This window comes from Athene cunicularia, assembly GCF_003259725.1.
Source record: "Athene cunicularia isolate RWA chromosome 5 unlocalized genomic scaffold, athCun1 chr5_part2, whole genome shotgun sequence".
Classification (NCBI taxonomy): domain Eukaryota; kingdom Metazoa; phylum Chordata; class Aves; order Strigiformes; family Strigidae; genus Athene; species Athene cunicularia.
Window position 1 is genome coordinate 3,388,243 of NW_020799102.1, and position 20,593 is coordinate 3,408,835.

The 20,593-nt window shown below is 38.0% G+C and overlaps 1 protein-coding gene across 1 annotated transcript in view; it reads left to right on the top strand.

The window, feature by feature from the left end:
• The window catches only part of INSC (INSC, spindle orientation adaptor protein), a 124,592-nt gene extending 104,615 nt beyond the window's left edge, over nt 1–19,977 (top strand). Inside the window, 4 exon segments of the mRNA XM_026850398.1 lie at nt 12,159–12,225; nt 15,100–15,255; nt 15,905–15,981; nt 17,882–19,977. Coding sequence (XP_026706199.1) covers nt 12,159–12,225; nt 15,100–15,255; nt 15,905–15,981; nt 17,882–18,010 — 429 coding nt within the window. The 3' untranslated portion in view covers nt 18,011–19,977.
• Nucleotides 19,978–20,593: the final 616 nt, after the last annotated feature.

A 20,593-nucleotide genomic window follows, 5' to 3' on the forward strand; every position in this document is an offset into this window, starting at 1 on the left:
GTTCTTTTCAATGTATGGCTGTTTATCTGCTTCTGTTCCCTTTTATTATGAGCATTTAATGTGATTTGGAAAAAAAAAAAAGGAAAATAAGAAGCAAAGTTCCATATTTTTAAGATACTGGGAATTTTTTTTCATCATGAAGATGGCTGAACAGTGACACAGAAGCCCAGAAAGGCTGTGGAATCTCCATCTTTGGAAGTATTCAAAACTCTGAGGCAAGTAAGGTATATACAAAGATTGCAGCCTAAATATACAATTGTCAGTTCAAAGATGAATTAGCTCCAAAAGCTGAATAAGGATCTGATCCTCAGCCCATTAATGTCAGTGGGCTTTGGATCAAGTCTTAACTATGGTAGATGGTTTGCAAGTTGTTCTGGCAAATACCGTTGATGTGCTTTTGCATTTCCCTTTCTTTTTCACCATTTTTTTTAGTAAAGAGACACAGAAAATTAAAGGTCTGTGCTTATGCACAAATGAAGTCTGAGCAAATTCTTTTGTTGCTTTCAGGTACTGCCATGCACTGGGGTGCTGCTTATTTGGCATCTCAGTGATGGATTTTGGCTCATCAGAATAACAAGTATGAGGATTGAGTGTTTCAATAGTTATTACTAAGGCATGGAGGTTGCTAATCAGCTCTGTTAACCTACTTCTGTTTATGAGACGTTGTGAATATTACTACAAGTCTGTAATTCAGGACTCACAAGCTCATCCCCTTCCCACCTCTGAAGTGGCCAAAAGATGATTTATGGTAGAATTGGGATCTGCACTGCCACAGGAAACTCTATGTACCCTTCAACAGGAGCCAGGCCATGGAAATCAAGGCACAAGGGACCTCATAAACTAATTATTAGTGTTCTAGGGGGGGTTACTAGGGTTGTTTTAGCTTATATTAATAGCATTCAGTAGTTTTCCAGTTCAGAAGTGTTTATAAATAAATGGAGTTAAGCCATAATTACTATATTGCTCTTTGGTCAAAGTCAAGGATATCAGCTGTGGTGTTTGACATGGCTGTATACTATTATTACATATGTACAGTTCTTCATGTTCTTTTTTTATTCTTCCTGGATGCTCTTACAGTTTTGATTTCCTTCTTTATTTATGCCCTCGTCTTAATTCTGCTGTCAGCTGTAAGTTTGCAGTTTGCTCTGTGGGTACCAGAGCAAGCTCCCTAGTATGAAGAAGAGACATTTAAAGAAATATGTATGACTTTATTAGGTAACAGACTAGTTTTGGGCCTTTTGCAGCTTGCAGGATATCTCATTAGCTAGAGGAACAGAGAACTGAATGGCTTCCTTCCAAGAACTGAGGAGATTTCATCCTCTATAACCCTTTACGTTCCTTCTTGGAATGAAAAACTAGATCAGAAAGGTGTGATTTTTTCTGTGGAGTTCCGCAGTAAGTTTCTGAGCTGATTCCTTGTTATTTCTGCAGCAATGGGGACTATAAAATCCTGTCTCGTTCTGTTACTGAGCACATGATGGTCAGGTGGAATCTAAGTGTTGCTCATCTCGTTTTTAAGAGCTGTCAGTGTTGCTAGTCAAGCAGTTTTGGTAATGCAAGAGCCTTAAGAGAAGTCTTCCTTCAAATTCCTGAACAAGTGTGTGTTTGAGTAGATTGCTCACCTTTCAAAAGGGTAGTTGCTTCAGTGTTATATTTTGGGGGGGGAGGGGGTATCTGGCAATTCTGAGAGTTTTATGGAATATTTTGGTCTTTAACTTGCTCTGTGCCTAGTTCTGGAAATGAGGAAAACACTCAGCTATAGAGAAAATCAACACTACAATACAATATTTTATAAGGGTATTCTAAATTGCTATTTTTATATATATATATACACACTTTAATTCCTTTTAGAGACATATGCTAACTTTTCCCATTTTTTTAATATATATATATATATAATTATGTCCCAGCCAGTAGCCATTTGCCTAAGGACATGTAGACTAAAGTTGAGTAGGTTTGGAAATTTTTTGATTCAAGGTTTTATTCTGGAATATTCAATCACTGTGGAATATATTTTTAAGGACTAATACCCATTCTGAATGACCAAGTCATCCTGACCAGTAAAAGAGATGAATTAGAATTAAGCTATATGAAAAGTTGAAGCAATTTTAAAAAGTAAGAATAAGGTTCATAGAAATACAACAAAATATGGTCTAATTATTACAAAATATCATAAATGAGCCCCTCAAATGCCTCATTTTTCATACAGGACTTTAAGTAACACAATTATCCTATAGAAAACTACCCAGTATTTCTAAATACATTACTACCTTAGCATCACTGCTGATTTAAGAAAATAGTAATTTGCTAAAATAAACTGAGGTATGCTCACTGTAAGACAAAAATGGGAGAAAGATGACTGACATACAAGACAGGAATAGTGAGTTTTGTTTTCATTTGTGTCATTTTATCTCACCTTTCTAAGGAGAGCTAGCACTAATTAGTTATTACCCTCCATGATGATATAAATAAATAACATTCTGCCCAGGAGCTGGATGTTGGATGCATTGTGTGTTGCCTGCAGAAAGTATTTTCCAGCTCAAGCACCTCTAGAAGTGTTCTGTTGTTCTGACTTTTGAAAAGCTTTTGTGTGCAAACGATAACAAACTTTTCCTGCCTTCACTATCTGAAACCCAAGCTCCTTCCTCTTTCATTTCCCAGGCAGTGTTAGATTAGGTCAGGTAAGAAATCTAGAACTGGGTGCTGGACTTAATGATAAACAAGATAATCATTGTCCATTTTACAGAAGCATGTATTGCTTCTGTAACCAGCAGTATTACATTGAGATTGCTTAGTTTTATAACAATATACCTTGTATAAGAGTTGTAAGATAAAGCAACAATTTCCAGATACCTTACCCTCTAGTTTTGGGTCAAAATGGATATGAATGTGCCATGTTCTTTTTCGTGCTGCAGATAACTTATTTTCTGGTTAGCAGGTTTTTTTTTACTTCAAAGGAGCATCAAAATATCCTTTCAGAAGGGTTCATGCCTAAATTCAGCAGTGTAATGTATACAGTCAGATGTCTTGATGGAGTTTAAGCACTGTTAGAAGAAGGGTTTAGCCAAAACCCTTATCATTCAGGGCCTTGACTTTAACCATCATCTTACACTCTACACAGAAAAATATGAAATATGTATGTTTATGCACAGTATCTTTAAGTATAATAAAATTTTTCTCTCTGCATTCCCACTTGTCTCTTCAGTGTTGCTAGTATTCTCACCTTACCTGTGAAGTTGTGGAGGTATAGTCTAACAGCTTCTGATCTGTTATTCAGGCAGACAAAGAATTAATGTACAGCGAACACATCCATTTTAAAGTGGTTATTTCTAGGCCTAAAATCAATGAATTATGTCTCCAAAAAGTTTAAGGTGGAGAAAGGCTTTTAAGTTGGAAGGAGAAAATGGAAATGGTTGTTGCTTTTTTTCTGCTAAATTCTTTCCTGTTTTCTTGGAGTTTGGAAGATGCTGCAAGCTCTGAAGCTGAGACCTTCTGTCTCATTTAAGATTTAAACCCCTTAATACTATTCTTTAGATTCCACATCCTTTTCTCTGCTCTTCCATTTATTTTTTTCTTTCCCCAGGGCATTTGTATTTTCCTTTTGTTGTCTTTCTCCCCCTTTTTTGACTTATATGGGAGATTGTAGGGTCAAAAGGAGAGCAGAGACAGGTGTTACTTCAGCGTAATGAAGTTTTGATTTTTAAACATTGTCTCACACCCAGGGGGAGACTTTAAAAAGATGCTTTTAACAAGAAGAATATCAGCAGGTCTTTTAGATGTCTTGACAATTCCTGCCTGCATGAAAGGAACTAGCAGTACTACTTCTCAATCTGCGTTTCCTGAATACTAGGAAATTTATTACTCCCTGTCAACTGCTTTTTGTTTCTGCTTGTTGTCATGAAGACTGTGGGATTCCTGACTCCATTTTGCTAAATTACCATCCAAATTTTCCCATATGTGTGGAAGCTGGTATGGGCTAACCAGAACAGGCTAACGGAGCAGTGCAGTGTATGTTAGGTGACTGCCTTCCTTACGTCTGATAAGTATTAGATAGAATCATTGCTGGTCAGAGGGAAGGCAGCTGATGAAGAGTTCTCCCTTATGCTTTTTAAAGCAATCTTCCTGAAGCAAAAGAAGTATGGAAGAAGGAGCTCCCTCTCCCAATTAGATCAGGAGGGGAACACCCCTTCCACTGGTGAGCCATCAGCTGGTCTTTCCCAGGGAAGAAACGCATGTGGTACCCTGGGACTCGGTCACCTATGGCATGATACACAACCAGCCAGTGACAGGGTTAGGGACAAAGCTTGGTGCTCTGACTTCAGTAGGCCTAAGCTTCCTGTTTAGTTCTTGAAAATTATTTTCAAGACCTGCTACTAGTAATATTTAACAATCCCAAATGGTCCAACTGCAGCTCACACATCCTTGCTGCAGTTCAACACACAAAGCCTTTACATAAGGACAACTAGCTCATAAAAGGGTATCTGCACAGTTTTCTTGCACAGGTCTCTCTTAATATTCAGCTCTGATGTTAGTATAATGATGACTAGATGTTCTGGCTGTGAACTGGGGATGGTAAACTATACATTGAATTGTGTGATCCTTTCCACTATTGACTAGATCACAGTGAGAAAACATGCTTTCAACTAATATAGCCAGAAAGAGAGGTGATAAATTACATAATTAAGTTATTTAAAAAACCTTAAGAAATTAAACAAGAAACAAGACTGACAGTAACAGATGCAAAAATGAAAATTAGGCCAAAAGTTACATGACAGTATGTGAACTTTAGCCATGCCATTACATCATTGATATCCTAATTAGTTTTCTGTGTAAGACTGTAATTGCTTCCTTGATATTCGTTCTTTCTTTTTAACTGGTTATCTCTGTCTCTGCATATACATTTGAACAATATAAAAATATAAGTAATAGTACTGACTAGCATTACGTGGTCATGTTATGGATTGTTACACTGCAGGGGTCCAACACTCACTCTCTTAAACGTGATTTTTTTTTTGAGACAAAATACCTGTTTAATTACAGGTCTGCCCTTCACATTTAGATTTGGTACAGGATAAGACAATGTGCTTCAACTTGCAAAGGAAGAGGTTCAGCTGGAAGAGGAAAATCTCAGCTCGAACTCTGCTGTTCTTTGCTAACTTAGTGTGGTGAGGTTTTTATTCTTGGGATCAATTCCTAATATTGCTGCTGCTCTGATTTTGAAGAAGCAATTTAACTTCTCTGCATTTTTGTTTAATCATCTGTAAAGTTGGGCAGACATTGCAACTTGCTCATTGTAAACTCTCTCCAGAGGAATCATGCTACGTCAGCACAATTTATTGCAGTTTTTATTTCCTGCCCTTGCCTGCCGGGCTCACAGTACAACCAGGCTGGTGCTGGGCTGTTTACTGCAGAAACTATAAAGAAGAGACTTTGCTGCAGGGTGTGCCAATCATAAAGCTGTAACTCGGAGATGGTTATGTAGGCATTTTGCTGCGTTTGTCCCCTTTTTGCCTTCAGTCCTTCAGGAAATGAGATAGCAGATTTAGAAACTCTGAGTTTTGCCACTGATCTTTTTTTTTTCCAAAACAGAATCATTGCCAAGGTGAAGGTTGTGATTTCAGTCTTGGTTCTGAGCAGGTGAGCTCAGAAACAGTGTTTCTACAGATTACAGGTTTTTGTTTTCAAGTAGAACACTAATACCTTCTAGAAAGGCACCAGAAATTACTTCCCAGTCACACTGCTTGCGTTAGTGTTGTTGAACTAGTTCTCTGCACTTTCTGCCTCTTCTAAAATGGGAGTAATTCAGTTTCCTCCCACATACTCAAATCCTGATTCCACTTAGACCAGCTAGAAAAGCAAAGTTGTTTCCTACAGCTGTGCATTGGTGTAGGCCAAATTGTGCTCTGCTCTACGGAGACCAGATGTCTTGGGTGTCTTCAGTTGATTGAGTCAGTTTCAAAATCTAAGAAGCTTTCTCATACATGAAGGAAGTCTGAGGGATGGTTATTCCCTGCCCCCTCCGCCCCGATTTTTATCTGAAAGACAGAAAACTGTGGCTTCAGAAGTGAGGGAGGAGAGACACTCTCGCTCCATCACTATTTTAGGGTCATATGACCTGTTTTATGGGACATGCCCATTTACCATGTGACCCATGCAGGATGCATTTCCTATGTGCTTTAAAAAAAAAAAAAGTGAGAATCTGGTTAGTCTGTCTATTCCTTAGCTACATTATTCAGCAATATGAAGTAAAGTAAATTGAAATGCAGTAAAGACATCCTTCATTCCAAAGGGTAGGCTTCTTTTAATTTTAGTCTCTATTGCTCTGCCTCATCATTCTAAGAATAGAGTTCCCTGACACAGTCTCAGACCTAGACCTTGCAAGCAGATCTTGTCTCTAACTGCTGTTATTTCATTGGGATGTTTGCCTCTTCCAATCAGGTGACAGGAAGACCTGTTGATCTGCTTACCTAGGTATATTTATTTCTCTGTTTTCAGGAAGAAAACGGAATTCACAACCACAAAAATGCCTATCAGAAGCAATGAGAATTAAGGTTTCTATTTTAAGCAATATAATGTCCCAGAGAGAATTTCTAGAGATCTCTTAGCAAAGATTTTTCTCCCAATAAATAATATCCTGTAATGCCTGTTCTTGACCAGTGCTGTATGTACTCTTTTGCTGTCTCCCTGTGGATGGATCTTGAATCGTGAAGTTTGAATGGTTTTAGTTTACATTCAGAAACAAAGACTCCATCTTGCTTCTAATTAGTTGTCAGATGCACCTTTGTTTCTGATGATGGGTATCTGGACCTTCGCAGACACATTCTGATTTGTCCTTTTGTCATTTATTCGAACAAATTACAAAATAGTCTTATAATATGTAGAAAAACAAGTTTTACTTAGTGATGAATCAGCCTTAAAGAAGTAATTAACTAAGAGAATAAGCGACGCTATATTGATCTACTTTGTCACTCAAATTCCATGTTAGTTCTCATTTTGAGCTTGTGTCTATTTATGTTGGAACTGTCAATAAAAGCTTACTGAACAGTGTGCCTTTGTTATCGATAAAGGTATAGTAGCATCACCTCTGTAGACACCTCCTCCTCCCCCAGGTGAGGTAAGTGACCTCAAATGTGGAAGATATTGCCCCTTAAACAGGCTAAAATGTGTGCTTTCATCTTCCAAATCCTATCGCATCTTTCTTCCTGAGTAGCTGGTTTCACAATAATGAGAAATAATTTTAGATCATCTTAAATATCCTGTTAAGGGAAAATTATCAAAGAAGCCTTCTGTTTCTTATGTGCTTTTTATGTTTAAATCTCTTCTAAAGCATTTGAGATTTGCGTTCTCAGTGTATGTATCTTAGTTTGTAACAAAGAATTTTCATTTCATGTTTGCTTTTGCAACAAACTAATGAACATTAGTCACCATTAGTTGTTTAAAAGGAAGTGTTATTGTAGTGTTAGTGAGTACATTTTTCTAGCAAGAGAATTTCCAAGCTGGCTGTTGCTCTTCAAGAGGTTTTGAACAAACTGTTTTAAAAGTTCTTAATTAACCATGGTTTCTTGAATGTAAATCACTCTTGACAACTGAAATCCCTGTGGTTCAGGGGATTGTGAAGCAGACTTCACAACTGAAAAGGAAGGCTCATCATTCATAAATTTAGTATGTGTGAAAGGAGTAGAAGGCAACCAAGTGGAACTAAAACCACTTTTCAAATTATAAAAATAGATTTTGTTTGCTAGAGTAACCAATAAGATCAACACTGTCAGTTTTATAATAATGGATTGTATTGACACTACAGAGAGGTATCTGTGTTTACTATCTGTTTGTTTATTTTGCCTATAAAACCAGATTTTTAGTTATATTTTAGATTAATTTCCAGGGCAAATGCAAGACTAGTAACATGATGCTGTACTGACATTTGAAAAGTATGAAATATCTCTATTAATTTTAATTTTATGTATTAAATAGGGAAATTTTCCATGGACCTAAAGGGGTTCCCCCCTCCCCACAAATATTCCTTTATACATAGTTCACCAACAAATCATTTAAAGGTGAACTTTCAAAGCTTCTTGGGTTTGGGTATGATTTTTTTTAGGCCTGAAAGTTACCTACTTAGTCTGTTAGTCTTGTGAAAATTCTTATTAGTCCCAGTGGAACTATCTGCATGTTAATGTTTTGATAAGTTGGTGCCTCTTCAAAAGGTGCTAAAACATGGGCTGGTCTAAGAATTCTCTTCCTGGCATGTTGTATTTTACTGTGTCTCACTACTACGTGGTTCAGGTGTGTAGTGTGGAGCACATATTAACGGGTAGGTAGTGAACCCAGGATAAACCCCAGAGGCCTGCTCCTCTGCTTCTTTTAGTAGTGTAAATCATGCGACACTGACCTGAATAATTCAGCTTTCATCTGGCGGTAAACAAATATGTTAGTCCAGTATTTGTTGATCAAGTCTATTTTTTCTGTGGTGTCCATTACCACAGTCAGTGGTTTTAGGGCTGCCAGTTCCCACAGAGAAAGCTGCAGCCACCAGGTTTATCAGAGTCCTGCCCTAGAGAAGTTTCTGCAATTTTTTATGGATCTGGATAACAGAGCATGGACTAGACTGGGTTAGTCTCTTGGATAGTTCTGCTAGAACACAGATATTGGAGATGCATGGATGAGGATCTGGCTCCAGGAGATCTGCCCAGCAGGCATACAGGAGCTGAGGCAGGGAATTATGCTGAATGGGATCGGTTCTCGCACACATGGTTTTGAAGAGAGTCCGCTATAATCCTGCATTAGGTTTGGCAATAGAATGTGAGATCAGATGTTTAATTTAAAAATTCCACATATGATGAAGCAACTTTTTTTTTTTTTTTTTCACTGAAAAATCTCAAATTATTGCTTAGCAGCACATCTGCAGATCCCACATCTCAAGATATCACTAGGGTACTGGAATTTGTGGGTGGATTCAGCACAGACTTTCTGCATGGTATGACAGCACTGGCAGACGATCAGAGCTCATGTGTGCTGTCTTCAGGATATGTTCTTTTTTATACTTTGAGCTGACTACAAGTTCATTGCATGGCTTTAGGAATCCAGAAAAATGGCAAGAATCATAAATTGTCTCAGGTGCCAGTCCTTTATAATCTTAGAGTGTAATCTTTTACAAGAAAAGTTTTCTACAGTTAATGAAATTGATACTAAATAATGCAGTTGAACAGTGGAGATTCCATGTTAAATATTTTCAAATCTTTCAAAACAATTTCAATTCTGAAAGGGCTTGGTATCTATTTTTTTTCCTGTATTTTTCATCTATTTTCCTGGTGGAAGTGAGGCTTAAGCAGTTGCCTTTTTCTATACCTGTTTGTGTTCTTCATGTCTCACAATAACATCTGAACAGCTTTGCTGATTCAGTGGGACTTCACAGTTATTTTTGAGGGACTGCCTAAGGCTTAATGAAATTTGGAGCCAGATAATGGGAAAAGAGAGGCCAAGATAAAGACTACAGCATGAGCCTGTGTAAAAAAAAAAAAAAAAAAAAAAAAAATCTACAGTGGGAGAGATGCCACTGGAAAAGTTCTGTTCATGGTTTTTGACCAACTCTAAATTCAAAAGAAATGAGACTTCGTTAATACCAGTGCTCGTGGAAGTGCTGCTTTTCAAAGCAAATTGAGTCTACATTTGTGTTTTCCTCTAGAGTTTATCTTCAGAATTAAACTTCCTTGAACTTTGGCCTGTACTGCAGAGGTTATTTTTGTGTAAGCTGCATGCATGTACACTGTATTTTAAAATAGGCAACTATAGGGGTGTTGTGACTTAAGACCAGCTGGCAACTAAGCGCCATGTGGCTGCTCACTCTTCCCCCTGTGGTGGGATGGGGAGGAGAATCAGAAGAAAAAGGTAGAACCTCATGGGTTGAGATGCGGACAGTTTAACAGGACAACACAAGGAGAGAGGAAATAATAACAACAACAATAATACTAATAAAAGAATGTATAAAGCGAGTGATGCACAATGCAGTTGCTCACCACACGGAAGCTGATGCTCAGCCTGTTCCCAAGCTGCGAGCCCTCCTCCCCCTGCCAGCTCCACAGATATGTACTGAGCAGGACTCACAGGGTATGGTATATCCCCTTGCCTAGTTCAGGTCAGCTCCCCTGGCTGTGACCCCTCCCAGGTTCCTGTGAAAATTTACTATCTGAGCTGAACCTAGGACAAGGGGAAATAGCGCATTTAAAGTCAACTCTATTCAGCTTGCCTATTAGGTGTTTACATCATGCTATTTCACGTTACATCACAGGAAAATGTGACTTTTTTGGTGAAAGAAGAATCTATCCATATGGAGTGAGTGAATCTATAGTTTAACTGCCTTTCAAGTCCTACTAAGATCTGAAAAGATAATCTAGGTAGAACTTGATGTTTATCGATGATAAGGGTCTTTTATAAACACCTCTGAGAACGTTACATATAAACCCATTAGGCTGGTTCATAAATACATTGCAAAATATAGGGGGCCACGTAATCAACGCAAAGGAAGTATAGATGTAACCTCAAATAATTTTTGGTGTCAAAAGACACACACAAAATATTTTTATGTGTGAAAATACTTATTAGACAAAATAACTTGAAGCAGTGGAATAATTGGCATGTATTCAAATTGTGGTTAATTGAGTTCTTCATCTGTGGCTTAGAAAGCCACATGGGGTACAGATTCGGCATAGAGGAAGCAATTTTCATTAACAGGATATAATTTAGAGTGAGAAAACATATACACTCTGCCTGAAACACAGTTAATAATTAATATGGAATAAATACACAGACATATACTGAGTTATCATATTTCTACCTGTCACTCTGTAGAGTTTCAGCAACTCATTTGCATCCTAAGTAAGTATATTTATTCAGAGAGATGACACTGTAACACTACCTTCAAAAGTGGAGGACCTTTATGTCACAGCATCAAAAATGAGTCATCCTTGTTATTAAAATGGCAAAGTGAGATCAGAATGGTGATTTGATCTTGTGCCTACTTACATCTAAGAAGTTTGTTTGTTTGTGAACTGACGTTATACTGTTAAATTAAAAAGCTGATAACCAGTTCTCAAATTGATTGTTATTTTTGAGGCTGATCAGTTTTTCTCAACTAGAATAGAGAAAACTGAAACATCTTAAGAAAGAATATTATTTCTATTTTGTATTCTAATGACCTATAACTTTTATTATTTGGTCTCTCACATATGCTGCATGTGTGTGCATGCAGAAATGAAGTTATTTGAAGGATAAAGTAAAAAAGGATATCTTGCATGATGCATGAGAGAAGGCGTATGATATCAGTGATATCAGTAACAGGAATCTGTCAGCAGCTTGCTGCATCACTTTAAGGAAACTGGGTTACACCCAATCTTGAAAACAGTACTATTTTGGATAAGAAATTCTGTAAATCAGGATCTTGAAATGTGCTTCTGTTGGTACAAAACCTAATCTTGGCCTTGGCACAGGAAAGGTATAAATGGATTTTTAAATCCAGCTCATTTTGGGACAGTGACTTGACATGCACGCAACTTACGGCTTCAATGAAACTGAGAAGTATTCCTTAAATACTCCCCTGAATGAAGGCTCAAAACTCCAAATTTGTTGGGAGGATTTCTCAACATTCTAGCTGAACCCTGAAGCAGAAAGGTAGTAATAACTTAGCGCTACTGAATGTGTGCTAGTGCTGGTTCTTAGTCCTTGCTTTATGTAAGCAATGCCTGAGCTGGAATGTGGCTTCAGGACTGGTTCTTGAGGGGGGGCAGCATTTCGCTGAATCCTTTGCATGGCTCCAGGCTTTTTTCGGTTGGTTGGTTTTTATAAATTTTTATCTTCCTCTTTCTACCAATTTGACCACAGAACAAATCTGCTGCACAGATCTCTATATGGCACACTTCTGTGCATGAGCACAGGAGCATGAGAAAAGAGGTTTTACATTTCTTGTCTGTATTTCAGTTAGCAGCCATATGTAAGATAAAGACCCCTGAGAAATCACAAAGGTAGGAATAAATTGTTCAGCTACAAGAATGTTTTATAATTTTATTTGGTTTGCCATATTTCTGCCATACTAATTTTATAAACCACAGTGCTATTTAATATTATGAAATTGTAGGGCTGTACTTCATATTTCCTTCTTATTACAGGTGGTAACAATATTGGCAAACATGTCTGTCTTGGACCAGTGTGCTTCAGAAATCATTTAAGGAAATGGTATGTATTTTAGCTGAATTATATTCTGTATTTGTTTGTTAAGAATGCGGGTAGACGGGGAAGTAGTGGTTACAAGGAGAAAGGCTTCACTAATAATACTTCATTTTTGCATCTTGTCTCTGCTGAATATTGCACATTGCTGCAGGGTGCGAAATGAGTCCTTGGGACGGTTATATGTAACTGAAATAAATTACCACTGCTTTAGAAAACTTTGCATGCATGACCATATTGCTAATGTTGTGTGTGTGTGTGTGTGTGTGTGTGTGTGTGTGTGTGCGTGTGTGACTTATTCATAGATACGAAGCAAGGTAGTACAGAGTGTTTCAACAGCCTTTATTCTGGTAATCGTATAAGGTGGCAATTCTTACACATTGAGAGACATCATCTGATACTGAGCCATGCATACCTGCATTTTGTGTCACTTTTTTCCCAAGTATTCATAAGTATCATAAATGTTGAAGCATTATGTTTTTATTACTCTTCAGCAGTTGCCAGTTTTTTTCCACACTTCTATAAATATCATATTATGAGAAATTCATTATGTTGAAAAAATCCTAGGTGTTACAGGCCCACCAGAAGTCTGAGAAGTTAAAGTAATAATTCTGTGGATAAGGATACAGGAACTGCCATATTAATAGACCTACCAGTAAATTCATGGCCAATTTTTTTTTTTTTTTTTTTTTTTTTGGGAGATATTAAGTTACAGTGAAGCTTCCCATGTATTGCTTTTTCTGTCCTAGGAATATCCCTTCTACACTTTTTAAATTAAGGTTTGGATAGGAATGGTTTGAGTTTGGATCCATTTGAATCTCAGACATGGCTGACTGTAGGTGGGAGAAGGAGTTTCAGAAAGCACCTACATAAAAGCAGGCCTTGAAATAGAATTGGCCAACTCCCATGTAATATTGGATTTAGATGTTTCTTGCATTTCAGTGGAAAATTTGAGCTCTGTGAACACAAATATGACTGTCAAGGATCAGGCAGAACTAATTTGGTTGATGTGATCCATGTGTGCACAGACATAGTGTGCATTTGATGTCCTTGCGAAGGTGGATGGGTGTTGCAGTTGGAGACCAAATGACAACATGTAGGTTGAATGGATCTGGATACTGAGGCGGTTATAATCACAGGTATATGCAATGTTACAAATTACCTGACTTCCCTGTCCCATGCAGAGGACAGTGCAAGGAGGGGGAGGAGCAGGGCTAGTTAGCATGGTGGTTTCTTAGATGACCTCCTGGTTGCATGGAAGCGATGGGGCAGTCCCAGTGAGAGGGTGGTCGGGTTCACGTGGCGGTTCCTGCCATGCTCCCGGTCCAAGCTCCCTGTGTTCCTGGAGGTTGAAGGGGTGGTCCTGGACTTCTTGGTGCAGGCACATGGGGCTTCCTTACCTACCCTTCTAGTCTTTTCTAGAAACGCTTGGTAAGACCCTAAGGCTTCCCAGGACCCTAGGTGTCTGTGATTGTAAGACAGGTATTTTCTACCCTGTTGGTGGTTTGTCTGTTTGACTTGCGCTGTTGTGTTCGGATTTGCTGTTTTTAGCACTCACAATCCACATATGCCCTGGAAGCTTTTGCACTCCTTTATGATTAACACATTGGCTACCCTAGAGCACACCAAAACTCATTTTGTTGCTTCGGACAGGTGTTTGTTCACATTTCATCTACTTCTACTGCAGCAGAAACTTGATTTCACGTTCATGAAGGAATACTAACAGCTATGCCAGCTAGGCCTATCTCATGCTAGATACCACAGCAGGTGAAGATATACATGTCAAGCACAATGTGATGAAGTAGAGTTTGTGTATACGCTCTGTAATGGAAGTTCACACAGAAGCATTTGCCCCAGGCTTTTGAGAAGGGTTGACTCTCACCTTGTGCATAAAGGCTTTTTGTGTCTGCCCGATGCTGTAATAATCAGGTGCTGGTCAGAAGCCAGAATCACATGCTGAGAAGGGTCTTTGAATCCTGGAGAGTTTAGATACGTTTTCTTCTCAACTTTGACTTTTTTGTATGTCAATTGATTATTATCTAGCTGCAGGATTCTGATGCTAATTCTCTTAATTATTTATGCAAATATTCTAACAGTTAAAATCCTCTGATGCTACCTGAAGTAATCTGAATACCTAATAGCTCATGGAGTCTAATAGCACATAATTGTCCTTACATTTAAAATAATCTAGAAAGTAGAAATCAGCACAATGTCATCTGTTTTTGTGCTGATACAATATCAACTCCTACAGGCAACAATAAGTTAATGAAATCATTTTGGTATGGATGATGTTGTCTTTTCTGAAGTGAAGATTAGTTGCACTGTAAACTTCAGCAGGCAGCATTCCTTCATTTCCCCTGTTAAAGGATTCTTCATCTTAAAATACCCTTAAACTGTTTGATGTAGGAATTTTAAAGGCTTGCTTAAAGATACATAAACTGAAAAAAATTAAAAGTTCTAATTTCCTGTAATTCAAAGCTAAACTTCATGTAGAGACCTGAAGTATGTCACTACAGATTTTTAGGTTAGTGATTACCTTCAGGTTAGTTTAGGAGCAAATAAAAAACTGCATTTTGTTTGACTGAAATAGATCTCTGAAATCTAAAATACCAACTTGTAGAGGTGTCAAGAAGTCGGAGGAGGGAAGAGGTAGTGCATTTTGTAGTTCCAGAAGTTCTGTAGCTTCCTAGTGAAAACAAACTTATGCTCAGACCAGATGTGCCTGAACGTCGATGGCCAAATTGCAGTCCACATTTATGCACTCTTCATGCCCTATTTGGGCAGTGATTGGTCTGTATTTACCTAGCTTGCTTTTCCCTTTACTTTTTTTTGACTGCGTTTTTTGTTGGAGAGAGGATAACAATGGCTCTTACATCCCTCTAGGTGTTCAGCTTTTAATGGAAATGCTCTTTGAAAGATCATCTTCGGGAAACTCAGCAGAAGTTGCAGCTTGTGAGCGAGTCCAACAGAAATCTGCAGTTACGCTGGCACGACTCAGCCGGGATCCTGAAGTGGCAGATGCAGCCGTAAAACTCAGCTGTAAGGATGTATCGCTAGCTTAATGGCAGCCTGAAAAAAGAGGAACTGCTAGTCATGGAGAAGCTCTTTTTAATTTTTAGCCTCACTTGGTACACTTTATGGAAAAGGTTCCCTCTACAGTCTGTCCAGAGTGACTGAGGAGGCTCTGCTAAATGAACCTCTGTCTCATTTCCCAGAGGAACCCAAGGTGCAGCGTCCACTCAACACACCGCTGTGGCACACTGTGCCAGCGGACAGTGCAGCCTCCTCCATGCCTTTATTTAAACCCTTGTGTAGTCTTTGTGTAGTCAGTGGACAGAAAAGTTGGATCCCTGCAGGTAACAGGAAGAAAAATGTTCTTTTGCTGGAGTTTGTTAATGGTCTGTGGGAGGATTGATAGGGAAGGGATGGAAGTCACAATTTCCACTCCGAAACAGCAGTGGCGGGTAAAAATAATACATTTTGTTTGTTTATGCTTTACAGCTATTAATTCTGACTGCTCTGAACTACATAGCTCCATGGACAGTCCCTTAAGTATTTGTGTATCATCTTTGCATTAGAGATCACATATAAGGAAGATAAATACAAAACATCAAAAAATATACCTCATCTCAAAATAAGGAGTTTGTTTTTCTAAATTATTTCTCTTGATATTCTTTTGTGCACTCAGGTATTCCTCGCCTAATTAAACTTTGCAGATCACCAACCGAAAGAAATAACAGTGATTCTGTTTTAGTGGCATGTCTGGTAGGTATATTTTAATCTTTCATGCTTATCCTGAAAAATGCAGAAAAAAAGAGCCCTTTAGATTTCAAAGTTCATAAGTACTGCAGGAATATTTTAAATCCATGCCAGGGTGTCCTGCTTTTCCCGTTAAGCATAATCATGTACAGTGTCAATTATTTATCCTCTGATTGAAGATTTAAACACATAAGGAAAAATGGTTTCATCTTCACGTTATTGAGCACTAAACAGTTTCACTGGAACGCTTGAGAATTTAAGGTTTCGGTAATTCTTAAATTCCATTCTATGATGATGCTCTTTGCTGAAATGAGCCTTGAATCACAGGGGTAGCTGCCCTTTATCTGCACACACACATATGTATGGAAATATTAATGTAAAGTGGCCAAAGAAAGGAAAGGAGACTTCTTGCTTCCACTACAATCCATTTTTTTTTTCTATTTGAGTCTCCGAGCCAAGGAGTGGCCAACAGAATGTTAACTTCTCCACTTTGGAGAAAGATCCCAGCTGCTGGCCCTGCACTGCATGGCCTGTGAGCCCCAGCCAGCTCTTGGGGTTGAGTACTTTCACCTAGCACTCTGTGAGAGGAAAGTGCTCTGGGGACAAGGGCAATGTAGGGTTAGGAGATAGGTTTTGGTGAATTTGGTGATTACAGCTTTGATTAACGGCTAGCTTCGTACCAGCACGTGAGAAGTTCTGTTTGTTTAAGCAGGACTCGACCAGGATGAAGAGAGTATAAATGTGAGCATAAGAAATGCTGTGGTTATTCATCATATGGGCCAAGAAGGCTTGTCAATCCTCTGTGTCTAGAGCAGAGGCCACAGAGTAATGGCAGCAAACCAGACTGTGATTTTTGTGTCTCAATGAAGATGTTGCTTCACATTCCTTGAATTCAAGCCTATCACTTGAGATGTTACCTGCCTGTCTGTCTCAGCAATTCTGCTTCTCCTGATATTTTAGTAACTCCCTGATGACACTTTCTGATAAACATGTGGCAAAAGTATTGTCCTTGAGACATAAGCTGCTTCAGGCTCTGACAGGTATTGTCACTAAAGACTGAGGGCTTGTACTCTTTGGTATGTTTAGCTTGATTGTTTAGTTTTTGTTTATTTTGAAGCAGGCAATTGGCTCCTGTGTTAGTGCTGCATTGACAAACAGCACAGAGATAAGCTGATCACAACTATCAGACCTTACTGATAGAAGACAATTTTTGTTCCTGAGGAAAGCCAGCCTGCTTTCCAGTTGCATCTGTCATGTCAGGTTGCTAGAAAGTGTGTAATTATTGTATAATTCTTCTCCAGTGAGAAAAACCAGTAACTTCTTAGAAGGGAAGAGTTTATAAAGATAATAGTAACAGTGCAATTTCTATTGGGCACTCATAATTGAAACAACAGGCAGTTTTATTTGTTCCCGAATGGTTTGAAACGTCTGGCCTCTTTCTACACTAGTATCTAAAAGATTTCTGTTATGGGCATTGCAAAAAAATTCAGTAGCAAACATCTTCTGAATCAGATGACTTACAGTTCTCATAAATAAGACAAAAACTGAGAGGAGAGTTAAGATACAAAGAGGCAGCGTGAGTTGCGCAGCAGATCAGAGATAGGTTTAGAATCAAAGTGCTCTAACTCTCACCTCTGTGTTCTTTAACACTGCACTATCCCTGCTGCTCAGATCTAAGGGTAACGTGCCCCAGAAGAATTGTCATTTAATAGCTGCATTTGAGGGGAGATTCTTCTAACAGATGTGAAGACAGTAATGACAGATTAGCCAGGTAGAAAAGTCCATTGACCTGCACGGTTTAGTTTTGAGTCTTGGCTGTTATTTAGAGATAGTTATAATGGATTCCTCCTAGGAACACCTTGTCAAAGCTTAACAGTATTAAAGTTGTGTTGTTTTGTTTTTCTAGGCAGCCTTACGGAGACTGGCAGTTATGAGTCCTGATGGGCTTGAAGATTCAGATTTTCAGCAGCTAGTAAAGCCCAGACTTGTGGATTCCTTTCTGCTATGCACAAATATGGAAGAGAGCTTTGTATAAATGTGAGCCAAAAACCTTTGAAAATTAATCAAGATGATAGGTATACGATAAGATAAAACACATACAACTTTATTTAGTTTTAGTCCTATTGTTATTTATGACTTATTTATTTTATAACCATGAACATGTGATTTGTAGGAACAATGAAATAGAATGGTCAAACTTGTTTCAGTGGTTTGAAAAGGTAATTTTTAATTTTATTTTCCTGCCAAGACACATCAACAGACCTTATCACTGCAATCAAAGAAAATGATGTTGTCATGTTTAATGTAGTTGTATCAAGGTAACGAAGCCAAGAATATGGTGCTCTGATGTTAAGTGCTTCTAATAATCTTTTATTGCTGATATTTTTCTGCAGTTAGAACATTTTGGAGCTTTTTTAAGAAATGCTTTAGTCTCATGCATTTGCTGCATTAGAAGAAAACTCAAACCTTAAAGCTACAAGTATACGCTTTGAAATGAAAGGGATGTTACAGTCTGAGTCCCGTCTTAACTGTTGTTACTTTAATAGAAATATTAAAATATGTAAATGTGAATATCTGAGAAAATTTTTCAGAAAATTTTCACTGTCTTGGAATGATCATAGAGGACACTCTTACACTGTATAAAGATGTATTCCATCAGAGCATACACACTGGCAGACAACTCTTTTATTTACACTTAGTGAAATATCCTAAAGAAATTGAGAGAATTATAGACAGATCTTTCCGAAATCAAACACGTCATCAATGTGAAGGTGTACACATAAGATTCAAAATCACTACACAATGATAATTTTCTCTCCTTTTCAAGCCTTACAAGAACTGGAAGAAAGCATGTCCAAGTGTATTTTTAATATGCAAGCTACGACTTTTGTGAAAAGTTGTGCATGCATACACCAAATAATCAGAACAGATAAATTAATTGCAACTTGATTTTCCATTTTTCTGTTTTTCTAACTAGTCCTGTATTTCTAAAACTGTGAAATGGGATTTTCAGGAGCTCTTGGAGTTGACAAAAGGAGATTTTACCAGTGGATAAAAAACATAGAGTTGATTTTAAAATAGATTTTTTAAAATGAACATTCCTCCTAAAATTTGCCTTTTCCTTTCATCCAGAAACCATATAAATTTAAAATTACTCAACCAGCAATATCTTGGCAGTGTTTTTCCTCCAAACTTCTTACAAAGTTCTCTGTAGATAAAGTATATGTATTTTTTTCCTCATGGCTTGCAACTATTGCTCTGGATCACTTTATGATCAGCAACTTTAGGGCACTAGGACATCTGCCAAAAAAGTAAGTACATTTCTTTACTGTACTTACTTTCTAGATATGTTAAGCAACTTAATTCATTAATGTTTATTTAGTATTATGTGGTGTTTAGATGACAGGCACCAGGAAATTGCTCAGTTGTGATTGCCTTCTGCATTTTCTGTGTCTGAGAAATCTGTCCTGCTTTAAGCAGTGATACATGGTGGCTAATTTTCTCCCCTTGAGTATATGGGTTAAGAAGTCTCTGCCTTAACATTTCTTCCTTGTGATCTCTTCATTTCACTCTGAGTTCTATCTCGACTGAAGTTTTAAACATTAGAAAACATACAATGACCTCTGTCATAAGCAACTACTCAAAGATAAGTGTTGAATCAGATGTTTCACAGATGTCATTTTCTAGTAAGAGCAGAGATGACTTCTGCTTTGCTTACTTTGAGACAGCTCTTCAAAATTCTGAGATTGTTAAGATATATGGTACTGTACAGCTTTAAAAATATTATACAAGTGATGGACTTTAACAGTCTCCTCACTAAGCAGAAATGCACATATGAACCATGGATGCTTTAAATGGCAAAATCAACATTCTTTGTATAAACAATGAACTCATAAATCTCATAAACGCGTGGAGTCGCCATCTCTGGAGGTAAGAGTAGGGTCACCATAGCTCTTAGGGACATGGTGTAGTTGGGAACTGTCAGTGTGAGGTTAATGGTTGGACTAGATGATCTTCAAGGTCTTTTCCAACCTAGACGATTCTGTGATTCATAAAGAACAAACTCAGTAAGGTCCTGTTGCTTTCATGCTGATAGCGTGATAATCCCTAGTAGAATACAACACATCAGATTCTGTTGTGAATGTGCTGTACCAAACCTCATTCTGTCAGCTGCAACACCAGAGATAAGAGTTTGAAGATGGGGTAGGGTTTATTCTGTGACAGGTAAGGTTAAAATCTCATCTAAAAAAAATGGCCACACACGTAAAGTGAACTGAAGTAGCTCTTAAGTAAATGCCATTATGACCCATAATGTTTTAAAGCCATCTCTAACAGGTCAAATACTCAGTGAGCAGGCCAGTAGCAACGAATGAGTCTAATTTGCTCTCAGACACAATTATGCGATTGATTTTCCTACAGATACCCTCGATCTGTAAATATATGACCATAACTCTAGGCCCATGTTGTCCATTTACATGTTCATATTGTGAATGTGGCTGTTTACATTAGAGAAGCGAAATACATGTAGGTGAATCTCATATTTGCAGTAGAAAAATATATCTTGAAAAAGCCAGGTCAAACCTGTTATCACCTAAGTGTCATCGAAACCATTTTTGCT